General features: G+C 42.3%; 1 protein-coding gene across 1 annotated transcript; it reads right to left on the bottom strand.

Moving 5' to 3' along the window:
• Window positions 1-6,863: 6,863 nt before the first annotated feature.
• Window positions 6,864-8,035, bottom strand: LOC138420203 (olfactory receptor 4S2-like). Its single transcript, XM_069553336.1, has 2 exons — window positions 7,772-8,035; window positions 6,864-7,613 (listed from the first exon to the last, which is right to left on the bottom strand). Exons 1-2 carry the CDS (start codon window positions 8,033-8,035, stop codon window positions 6,864-6,866), a joined length of 1,014 nt encoding a protein of 337 aa, XP_069409437.1.
• Between the last annotated feature and the right edge of the window lie 4,625 nt (window positions 8,036-12,660).

Raw genomic sequence — 12,660 nt, forward strand, 5'->3', positions numbered from 1 at the left:
AGTCATTTACTCACCACTGTCACAACACTGGAATATTTTGAATTCAACTGTATATTTAACTTTATCAGTGAGATTTATATTTTCATATGTTTTACTGTTACTAATTAGAGTCCTTTCATTTTAGCTTGAACAATTTCCTTTAACACGTCTTATAGGACCGCTCCAGTGGTGATCGATTCCTTCACCTTTTGCTTGTCTGGGAAACTCTTGCTCTCGCCTTCAGTTCTGGAGGACAGCTTTGCTGGGTAGAGTGTGCTTGGGCGGCGCTTCCCCCTTTGCACGTTGTCTTCTCTGGGCCACAAAGCTTCTGCTGAGAAAGCTGCTGATAGTCTTATGGGGGTTCCCTTTTGCATAAAAAGTTGTTTTTCTCTTACTGCTTTTAAAGATTCTCTCCTTGGCTTTAACTTCACCAGTTGAATGGTAATATGTCTTGGTGTGAGGCTCTTTGTACTCATCTTATGTGTAACTTCCTGGGCTTCTGGGATATGGACATCTGTTTCTTTCTTCAGGTCAGGGGAATTTTCAGCTGTCATTTCTTTTCCATAAATTTAATTCTAACTGTAAAATGAAGACCAAATAATATTTCTGTGAATTTAAGTGCTTTTGTGAACATCATTTTGACAATTAAGAAATAAAAATCTTAACTAAACCAACCTGTAAATGTAAAAAAAAATTGTTTATTTATTTATTGGCTATTCAGGACCTGGGTGTTCATTGGAAGGACTGATGTTGAAGCTGAAACTCCAATACTTTGGCCACCTGATGTGAAGAGCTCATTTGAAAAGACCCTGATGCTGGGAAAGATTGAGGGCAGGAGGAGAAGGGGATGACAGAGGATGAGATGGTTGGATGGCATCACCGACTCAGTGGACATGGGTTTGGGTGGACTTTGGGAGTTGGTGATGGACAGGGAGGCCTGGTGTGCTGCAGTTCATGAGGTTGCAAAGAGTCAGACATGACTGAGTGACTGAATTGAACTGAACAGGACCTCAGTGGATTAGATGTTATATTGTCATGGGGGAGGGAAATATGCTTTACTCAGTCTACTGAGTCAAATGCTAATCTTTTCCAGGAATATCTTCATGGGCACACCCAGAAATAATGTTTAACCAGATATTTGACATTGTGTGGCCCAGTCAAGTTGACACATAGAATTAATCATCATAGACATCTACTGAGACTCAGTATTATCTGCATCCAGGCAGTGGCAGAGGAAAGACTGTGGAGCATGTTCATGGGAGGCTTCCTGTGGTCAGGGCTGAAAGTGGTCCATGTCACTCCTCACCTTCTATTGGAGAGATCTTATTTACGTTCACTCCTGACTACAGCAGTGGTCAGCAGTGTGAGCTAGCTGTATGACTATGGGAGGAAACAGCAGATCAATGAGAGATATTTCCTATTGATGAGATATTAGATAGTATGAGTAGTGATTTCTCACTCTCCTTTGTGGCTTTGGGCTCATCTTGGCTCATCTGAATCTCAGCCATCTCCTCCAGATGGCCTCTGTTAGGTTATTGGTCCTGCAGCCTCTGTTGTAGGGATATCTCCTCACTGAAGCCCCCAAAGAGGATCCCCTGACTTCCAGCCACCTTTCACCTCCTTCATACGATTTTCATACCACACAAAAGATCTATCCATTAAAATTTTTATTTTGCTGTACTTTATGCTTATCCATGTACCAAAGATTTCCTAATTTCATGATTTAAAGTTTCAGTATGTTTTGATATTTGTGTATAATGTTTAACCACTAAAAATAAGGTTTGTGAAGGTGTGATTTTCAGAATAGATGATTAGTTCAGTTCAGTTCAGTCACTCAGTTGTGTCTGACTCTTTGCAACCCCATGAACTGCAGCACGCCAGGCCTCCCTGTCCATCACCAACTCCTGGAGTTCACTCAGATTCACATTCATCGAGTCAGTGATGGCATCCAGCCATCTCTTCCTCTGTTGTCCCCTTCTCCTCCTGCCCCCAATCCCTCCCAGCATCAAAGTCTTTTCCAATGAGTCAACTCTTCGCATGAGGTGGCCAGAGTATTGGAGTTTCAGCTTTAGCATCATTCCTTTCAAAGAAATCCCAGGGCTGATCTCCTTCAGAATGGACTGGTTGGATCTAAGCAGCTCACAAAACCTATCCAAGAAGCAACAACAAAACTGGACAAAACTGTCAAAAATAATGATTAAAACCCCTGGATATTGACCAGAAGCATACAACAAGCCGGGAAGTGCTTATTCAAGGAAACTTACCCAACCTTGGAAAGAAGAGCGGGAATCTTTGGGCGTTTTATTTTGAGGCTGTCCCCATCCACTCACCTACTAGTTACATGGTGTAGACATTCTACTGGGGCGGAGCATCAGTCTGCAAGGACAGGGATCTATGCTTCTGGAGAGGGTTGACTATTTATTTGGAGCAGAGTGAAGACAATTTCATGTCCAGGGTCATTGTTGAAAGCAATAGTGATCTCAGTGACTAAAAATCAGAGACACTCAACATCGCATCTCTCCTGAGGTCTTGAGACTGTTTTGAGGCAAGTGACAATTTGGCAGAGAAATGAAAAATGTGGCAGGAAGATCTGGGGAGTTATATCTCTTCTCAGTTTTCTTTTTATTTATTACAGTAGAAAAACTCACTGAAGCAGTCCATGAAGGTCATTGCAGAGCACTTTCACTGCATAGTGAATCAGAGTGGAGAGTGGTTCTGGAGCACAGATAGAAGGGTTCGGGAGTCCACCGTTAGGGCTCTCAGCATCTGCTCTCAGCCTCATTCGGTCTATAGTTTATGTTCTCTACAAAGGAAATTAATCATGGTTCTGTGGGATGCTGTCAGTTCAATCATGATCTCATCTGAATCCTAAAATGTTAGCTACTACTGTGCTCTTGATATAAGGTAGGGGAAAAAAGGCAGGATAGCATACAACAATTGGAGAAGGAAATGGCAACCCACTCTGCTGGGAGCCAGCACGGGAGATCCCACCCATGACAAGGTCATGCAAAAGAGACCTGACAAGCAAGGCTTCAGGACTCGAGGGACTCCCTGGGCTGATTCCACCCATGAAAAGGTCATGTGGAAGAGACCTGATGAGCAAGACAGGTCAGGACTCGAGGGACCCCCTGGACCTGCTCGAGCATCTACCCCCAAACCAGAATCTGTATGTCTTACTATTTTATGCCTTTCACCAACTCTTTTGACATTAACAGGGGGCTATCCGCAACCACCTTTCTCTGGGAAAGGTCAGCTTAGGGCTCTAGCTAATAAGTCTCCTGGGCATGATAGGAGTGTTTAAATTCAAACCCCTCTGATGGCTTTCTAGCTTGCCTGACAGGTTTATCCAGACTCTTGCAGCTACGCATGTGATTGTTCACAGCCTCCCAACTGTGAGAGGCATGGGAAGCCTAAAACATTCTAAAAATATAGAGCCTTTTGAGGAGTTAAAAAACTATTAAAATAGTACTGGTGAAGGGTTTAATTGTTGAGCCAATGCTTGCTGCCAAGTTTCCATATCTTTTATTCATTGTGTGCCTGGGAGTGCATTAATTAATATAATTGGTATGTAGAAAAAATAAGCAGTAGCCTTGGCATAGCCAAGGTGTAGCAACAGTAGACCTTGAGTTAATAAGTTCTTTCTTTGATGTAACCTACTGTACCTTTGACCCGTAAGAATGTAACTCTATTTAGTGCTTTGAGGGTGATGCAGGTTAGAAATAGAAAGAAAAAACCACTTCAAGGGAAAACAAGTTTTTTGGTTGATCAACATTTATCAAGGAAAGAGCCGTAAAATGTTAACAGGCCTCCTGGCCAGAAGATAATGTACATAACATGAGACCCTTGTTTATGGAAAGACATACAGAAAAAATCCTGGTTTCGATAAGGGCAAAACTGCTGGAGTGTTTGGGCTGATTCTGCATGACCTTGCATCCTTCATTTCCCTCTACGTACAAGTCCGGGTATAAAAGCTCCTTTTGAAAATAAAGTTACGGGTCTTGCTCACTGAAGCTTGGTCTCCCCATGTCACTCTCTCTCTCTCTTTTCGCCAACGGCGTCCATCCTGAGGGTACCCCTGGATCCTGCTGGGGCTGGACCCCGGCACCACTCCAGTGTTCTTGCCTGGAGAATCCCAGGGACAGGGGAGCCTGGTGGGCTGCCATCTATGGGGTCGCACAGAGTTGGACACGACTGAAGTGACCTAGCAGCAGCAGCAGCATACAGCAATTACTACATGCATACATACAACAATTAGCACACAACAACTGCTATAGTTTCTGCTTCTGCAGCCAGTCAGTAGTCAGCAACCAGCCCATAGCCTGTACTGCCCTTAGACACAAGAGTGTGGGATCCTGACACCAGGTGCTATGCCCCCGGAGGTCAGCTTTTCAGAGCACCTTTCTTGAAATTTTAAAAGTCTCCATTTAGTGCTCAAAGGATAGCACTAAATGGAAAAGTATCCAGGATAAGGATATTTCCTTATCCCGCAGGAGATTTTTTAATCTCCTGAAAGATAAAGAAGCTCACTACTCAGAACTGTTCAAACTTCTTGGGTTTCAGTGATGAGAGGTTGAAGGTACTAGGCCATCATGTAAAAATCACATGCTGTTTATTGCACTGCTGCTGCTGCTGCTAAGTAGCTTTAGTCGTGTCCGAATCTTCGCGACCCCATAGACAGCAGCCCATCAGGCTCCCACGTCCCTGGGATTCTCTAGGCAAGAACACTGCAGTGGGTTGCCATTTCCTTCTCCAATGCATGAAAGTGAAAAGTGAAAGTGAAGTTGCTCAGTCGTGTCTGACTCTTCGTGACCCCATGGACTGCAGCCCACCAGGCTCCTCTGTTCATGGGATTTTCCAGGCAAGAGTACTGGAGTGGAGTGCCATTGCCTTCTCTGATTGCACTACTACAAGATTTAAGCTGCACATTTTTATCTGTTCTGGCTACTGTTTAAACAATTAGTAAACCTGCTCAGAAAGTAGAACTCTTTTCTCTTCAAGACATGCAAACTGAATTTAAATTATTTTTAATATTTGTGTACATTTCCCCCTTTTACTGTAAACCTATGTCAATGGTTGAACTCCCTAGGCAACATGTCTCAGGTTGAGTTTGTGTGTAAACATTTATTGGGAAGTTCTCCCAGTATTAACTTCTGTATAACAATGAAGAGGGCAGAATTGGGCAGAGGGGGAAGTCAAACCATGATATAGGGACAGAAAGATCTGGGAGGGTCCCCCAAGGAGCCTTAGAGCTGTGATGGCCCTTCGGAGTTGTCTCAAGTTGAGGCAGGAGGCCCAGGTCTTCTCACCATCCACTGACCATTCTTACATGCAGCCTGTGGAGGATGAGGATGTGATTCTGGTGCTGCCCTGGGGATGGCAGTGTCTAGAGAGGCATGAGGACTCAGACATGGGCAGCCATCCCTCCGGGCAGCTGAGGGAATGAAGGGGACTGTGCGTGGCTCACCACAGCATCCGCTAAAATCCCCTTCCTTGACTCAGATAGTCCAATGGTGAGCATGTTTTTAAACATTCTGAATCCAGCATCACTTGTACTGTAGCATCCACAGAAACAATTCCCATCGATGAACTGTTTAAAGAAAGCTATGTGAGAGAAACTCCTTAACCTCAAATTAAATTCTTGAAACGAGAGTTGCCTCGGTGTCTGGAGTTGCCAAGTTAATGGTAAGAACAATAAGGTCCACGAATGCAGCTCCTATCACAGAAAAATTGCTTTCACCTGCAGTTCCATCTCATTTGGTTCTCTGTGTAACCCTGAGAAGCGGTTGGAACAGTAGCGTCAATCCATTTAACAAATCGAGAAACATCCAAGGCAAAGGAGAGTGAAATCCACTTCAGCTTTGGTTTTGGTATTATCCCTTTATTAGAAAACCTAGACAGTGCATTAAAAAGCAGAGACATTCCTTTGCTGACAAAGGTCCGTCTAGTCAAGGCTATGGTTTTTCCAGTAGTCGTATATGGATGTGAGAATTGGACCATAAAGAAAGCTGAGGACTGAAGAATTGATGCTTTTGAACTGTGATGTTGGAGGAGACTCTTGAGAGTCCCTTGGACTGCAAGGAGATTCAACCAGTCCATCCTAAAGGAAATCAGTCCTGAATATTTATTGGAAGGACTGATGCTGAAGCTGAAACTCCAATACTTTGGCCACCTGATGTGAAGAACTGACTCATTTGAAAAGACCCTGATGCTGGGAAAGATTGAAGGCAGGAGGAGAAGGGGACAGAGGATGAGATGGTTGGATGGCATCACTAACTCGATGGATATGAGTCTGAGCAAGCTCTGGGAATTGGTGGTGGTCAGGGAAGCCTGGTGAGCTGCAGTCCATGAGGTTACAAAGAGTCGGACATGACTGAATGACTGAACTATATACCTGATATCAGTTCAGTTCAGTTCAATCACTCAGTCGTGTCTGACTCTTTGTGACTCCATGGACTGCAGCACACCAGGCTTCCTTGTCCATCACCAGCTCCCCGAGCTTGCTCAGACCTGACATACCTGACATGGCTCATGACTTAGAGGCATTGCCCAAAGACAACAATACCATCTTCTATGAAACAGACTGTATTTGGTGTCAGAATTCTCTGTACAAATGTTTAATCCACTCAGGGCTCCCAGTAGGGAATCTCTCTCTCTTTTTTTAATATAAATTTAATTCTTTTAATTGGAGGCTAATTACTTTACAATGTTGTATTGGTTTTTCCATAGATCAACATGAATCCACCATGGGAGTACACGAATATCTCTTATCAGATATTTGAATATCACTAAAGTCAAGCCACTAGTGACTAGTAAGATAGGTCCTCCAAATTAGGGCTTTAGACTTCAAATCCAAGACTCTTTATATTGGATTAATATTAAATTGCTTATTTGTGTGATGAGATTAAGGGCTGATTACTGACTATTCTCAGCAACCATTTTTGGAAACTGGTACAACTGAGCTTCCTATCAGAGTCTCTCCTATTTCTGCCAAACAACCTCTTGATCCACAGTCTCATCATGGCATTTTCCACATCCATGTTTCTCAGGGTGTAGGTCAAAGGGTTCAACTTGGGTGTGATGATGGTGTAAAATACAGCCACTATCTTGTTCTCAGGGAAAGTGGTGGAAGGTCTCAGGTACATGAAGAGGCAGGGGAAGAAAAGCAAGATGGCGGCAATGATATGGGAAGCACATGTGGACAGGGCCTCGTGCCTCCCCTCTGATGAGCAGGTCTTGAAAGAAAGCAAGATGACAATGTAAGAACCGACAAGAATGACAAAGGAGCTCAGTGAAATCACGCCACGGTTGGCCACCATAACGAGCCCCAGCACATACGAGTCTGTGCAAGCCAGCTTCAGTAAAGGGTGGACGTCACGGAAGTAGTGGTCATTCAGGTTTGGGCCACAGGAAGGCAGTTGTACAGTGAGCATGGTCTGGACCAGAGTATGCACAAACCCTCCTAACCAGCAGAACACCAGCAAGATGGAGCAGAATTTCCAGTCCATGATAGTCAAATAGTGCAGAGGCTTACCGATGGCCACGTACCTGTCATAGGCCATCACTGTGAGGATAAAGATTTCTGTGCAGCCAAACAGGTGGGAGAAAAAGAGCTGGAGCATACAGCTAACAAAAGACCCAGAGGGATGGTATGGGGAGGGAGGTGGGAGGGGGTTCAGGATTGGGAACACGTGTACACCCGTGGCAGATTCATGTTGATGTATGGCAAAACCAACACACTATTGTAAAGTAATTAGCCTCCAATTAAAATAAATAAATTTAAATAAAAAAGTGAGATTCTTTTGTTCTTGACTTGAAAGTCAATAATCAGCCTGGGGGCTGTGACAGAGGAATAGCAGATGTCAACAAAGGATAGGAAGCTGAGGAAGAAGAACTTCAGAGAGCTGATATTTGGGCTCCTTAGAACAGTCATTATAATGAAAAAATTTCCTGTCATGAGGATTATATAAAAGAATAGGAACAAAATGAAGCATAGTTGCTGTACTTCCTTATTCTGGGAAAGACCCATGAGGATCAATTCAGTAACATTATTTCCCATGAAACCCGGAAGTTCACAAGAGAGAAATGCTTTGTGATTTACCTGTTGGAAAAAGGATAAAGGACAATTAGATTGGGGCACATGATATAGCATTATTGTTATTATTATTATTTTTTACCAGTTATTCACAAAGCTCCTCCCTTAAAGGTTTTGGTTTCATTATACTCTGTTTCTTAAAATTACATGAGACTAAGGGTAGGATAGAGGGAGCAAGAGGAGAGAAAAGAAAAACTGATGGGTTTTAAATATATTTAGGCATGGAGTCTAGGTTCTCCACTTGTCAGTTGTCTGAGTCATAGTTGCTTGATAATTTAAATTATATCTTCTTTTTAAATCAAGTTTCCAAGTGATAAAGTCCACTCTCCTGTTCCAAGATGCTTTCCCCCTATGTTCCAGTTGATATGTGGAATGTGAAGTGAAGTGAAATTTGCTCAGTCGTATCTGACTCTTTGCAACCCCATGGACTATATAGTCCATGGAATTCTCTAGGCCAGAATACTGGAGTGGGTAGCCTTTTTCTTCTCCAGGGGATCCTCCCAGCCCAGGGATTGAACCCAGGTCCCCTGCATTGCAGGTGGATTCTTTACCAGCTGAGCCACAAGGGAAATATGGAATCTATGTAAATATACACACACATTTGTGAGCATAAGTACTGATACATGTCTTCATATGTACAACTTTGAGCCAGACCTGGGATGTAATGAGCCTTCTATGTAGCTCTTTGGCCTCCCAAATTACTTTCAACCTGATTGTCTTTATCACATTCAGTTCAGTTCAGTCGTTCAGTCATGTCTGACTCTCTGTGACCCCATGGACTGCAGTGCACCAGGCTTCGCTGTCCATCACCAACTCCCAGAGCTTACTCAAACTCGTGTCCATTGAGTTGGTGATGCCATCCAATCATCCCATCCTCTGTCATCCCCTTCTTCTCCTGCCTTCAATCTTTTCCAGCATCAGGGTCTTTTCAAATGAGTCAGTTATTCGCATCAAGTGGCCAAAGTATTGGAATTTCAGCTTCATCATCATCAGTCCTTCCAATGAATATTCAGGACTGATTTCCTTTAGGATGAACTGATTGGACCTCCTTGCAGTCCAATGGACTCTCAAGAGTCTTCTCCAACACCACAGTTCAAAAGCATCAATTATTCAATCCTCAGCTTTCTTTATGGTCCAACTCTCACATCCATACATGACTACTAGAAAAACCATAGCTTTGACTAGATGGACCTTTGTTGGCAAAATAATGTCTCTGCTTTATAATATGCTGTCTAGGTTGGTCATATCTTTTCTTCCAAGGAGCAAGCGTCTTTTAATTTCATGGCTGCAACCACCATCTGCAGTGATTTTGGAGCCCAAGAAAATGAAGTCTATCACTGTTTCCATTGTTTCCCCATCTATTTGCCATGAAGGGATGGGACTGGATGCCATCACCTCAGTTTTCTGAATGCTGAGTTTTAAGCTGGACTGCTTTTTGAATGATGAGTTTTTATCACATTAGATAATTATATTATTCTGGGACTTCACTTTTTGTCTCTTCTCATCTGTTTAGAAGTTGGAGAAAGTGCATAGAAGCTTCACAAAATGGAAATACCATTTGCAAGATACTCAAATCTTCAGATTCCACTTGACGTTAATTGTTACAGGATTTGGGGAGGTACCAGTTCTCAATTAGGTTTAGTAGTGCCTCTGACAATGCCCAACTGTGAGATCTGGGAAAAGTTATTTGTCTTCACTGAGACCTAATTTCTTTGGTCAAAGGATTGACTCTAGAAGGTCAATCCCTCTAGAGAACACCAAGGTCTCCTCCAGGTAATGTTATATCATGAAATTTAGGGTTATTTCTCCAATACAAAGAATCACTGTCATTGAATATGGTTTCTTTCTTTTACTGTTTTTGTGTCCCTTTGAACCAAAGATGAATAAAGGTGGGGGCAATGTGTATTTATTTTGGTGTTGGTTTATTAGTTTGGCAAGTCATTTAAGCATTTTTAAACTTCATCTTTCAAATGGGAAGCTACTGACTTCTTCAGAGAATTGTTTCAAGTACCAAACCTAGTCCAGCATATTGGAAGTGCTCACTGAATTATGCCTTTTGATTTTCCAACTTGACTTCCATTACATTTTGTTATGAAGCTTTTCAAATATACACAGAACAGAGATAATAAGTGCTCATATACTTGCTGTTTAGTCGCTAGGTCATGTCTGACTCTTTGTAACCCCATGAGCTGCAGCACCCCAGGCTTCCCTGCTCTTCAGTATCTCTCAGAGCTTTGCTCAGTCTCATGGCCACTGAGTCAGTGATGCTATCTAACCATCTCATTACTCAGGTTAAAAAATGATTTTGCCATTTTTACCACAATAATTCTGTGGTAAAATTATTTTACCACATTTGCTTCATGGGTCTCTCTTTTTCCTTACTTTTTTGTTCCAAAGTATTTTAGTGGAAGTCTATCATCACGTCATTTCAGCTTCAGTATCCATGTCTCTGGAATTAAGGCATTAAAAAAACGAGCATGAGGCCTTAACCACATCTAATAATATTGCCAATAGTTCCCGGGATCTGGTCTACGGCAGCCATGTTTTCTTCCCACTGCTCCTTATAGTAATTAGCTGAGCGCCTACTTTGCCTGCTCTGTGGAATAGGGTCACTCACTTTGAGTAACTGAATAGCTGCCGTATGGACAGTGTGATTAAAAAACTGAACTTTCAATTTTATTTAAATTTAATTAAAAAAAGTCATATAAAATGTTTGACATCATAAAAATATGTATAATTGAGTTAAATAAGATTTTAATATTACAAAAATCAGTTCAGTATAGTTCGGTCACTCAGTCATGTCTGACTCTTTGCAACCCCATGGACTGCAGCATGCCAGGCCTCCCTGTCCATCACCAACTCCCAGAGCTTCAGTTCAGTCAGTCGCTCAGTCGTGTCCGACTCAAACTCATCTGCATTGAGTTGGTGATGCCATCCAACCATCTCATCCTCTGTCATCCCCTTCTCCTCCTGCCTTCAATCTTTCCCAGCATCAGGGTCTTTTCCAAGGAGTCAGTTCTTCACATCAGGTGGCCAAGGTATTGGAGTTTCAGTTTTAGCATCAGTCCTTCCAGTGAATATTCCAGACCAATTTCCTTTAGTGTGGACTGGTTGGATCTCCTTGCAGTCCAAGGGACTCTCAAGAGTCTTCTCCAACACCACAGTTCAAAAGCATCAGTTCTTCGGCACTCAGCTTTCTTTATGGCTCAACTCTCACATCCATACATGACTACTGGAACAACCATAGCTTTGACTAGATGGACCTTTGTCTGCAAAGTAATGTCTCTTCTTTTTAATATGCTGTCTAGGTTGGTCATATCTTTTCTTCCAAGGAGTAAGCGTCTTTTAATTTCATGGCTGCAGTCACCATATGCAGTGATTTTTAAGCCCAAGAAAATGAATTCTGCCACTGTTTCCACATCTATTTGCCATGAAGGGATGGGACCGGACGCCATGATTTCAGTTTTTTGAATGTTGAGTTTTAAGCCAGCTTTTTTACTCTCTTGTTTCAGTTTTATCAAGAGGCTCTTTAGTTCTTCAATTTCTGCCATAAGGGTGGTGTCATCTGCATATCTGATGTTATTGATATTTCTCCCAGCAATCTTGATTCCAGCTTATGCTTCATCCAGTTCAGCATTTTGCATGATGTGCTCTGCATATAAGTTAAATAAGCAGGGTGACAATATATAGCCTCGAGGTACTCCTTTCCCAATTTGGAACCAGTCTGTTGTTCCATGTCTGGTTCTAACTGTTGTTTCTTCACCTGTGTACAAGTTTCTCAGGAGGCAGATGAGATGGCCTGGTATTCCCATCTCTTTAAGAATTTTCTACAGTTTGTTGTGATCCACACAGTCAAAGGCTTTGGTATAGTCAATAAACCAGAAGTAGATGTTTTTCTGGAACTCTCTTGCTTTTTCTATGATCCAACGGATGTTGGTAATTTGATTTCTGGTTCCTCTGACTTTCCTAAATCCAGCTTGAACATCTGGAAGTTCTCAGTTCATGTACTGTTGAAGCCTCGCTTGGAGAATTTTGAGTATTACTTTGCTAGCATTGTGTGATGAGTGCAATTATGCGGTAGTTTGAACATCCTTTGTCATTGCCTTACTTTGGGACTGGAATGAAAACTTAACCTTTTTCAGTCCTGTGCCCACTGCTGAGTTTTCCAAATTTGCTGGCTTATTGAGTGCAGCACTTTAAAAACATTATCTTTGAGGACTTGAAATAGCTCAGCTGGAATTCCATCACCTCCACTAGCTTTGTGATGCTATTGATGCTTCCTAAGGCCCACTTGACTTTGCACTTCAGGTTGTCTGGATCTAGGTGAGTGATACCATCATGGATATCTGGGTCATTAAGATCTTTTTTGTATAGTTCTTCTGTGTATTCTTGCCACTTTTTCTTAATATCTTCTGCTTCTGTTAGTTCTATACAATTTCTGTCCGTTATTGAGTCCATCTTTGCATGAAATGGTCCCTTGATATCTCTAATTTTCTTGAAGAGATCTCTAGTCTTTCCTATTCTATTGGTTTCCTCTATTTCTTTGCACTGATCACTAAAGAAGGCTTTCTTTTCTCTCCTTTCTATTC

This window comes from Ovis canadensis, chromosome 15 (assembly GCF_042477335.2).
Source record: "Ovis canadensis isolate MfBH-ARS-UI-01 breed Bighorn chromosome 15, ARS-UI_OviCan_v2, whole genome shotgun sequence".
Taxonomy (NCBI): Eukaryota; Metazoa; Chordata; class Mammalia; order Artiodactyla; family Bovidae; genus Ovis; species Ovis canadensis.

Excerpts from the sequence above, each read along its gene's own strand:
- LOC138420203 (XM_069553336.1), bottom strand. The coding sequence starts at position 8,035 with ATGGGAAATAATGTTACTGAATTGATCCTCATGGGTCTTTCCCAGAAT. Across the intron at positions 7,614-7,771 it reads AAGTCAAGAACAAAAGAATC|TCTTTTGTTAGCTGTATGCT; the intron begins TCACTTTTTTAT and ends CATCCCTCTGGG.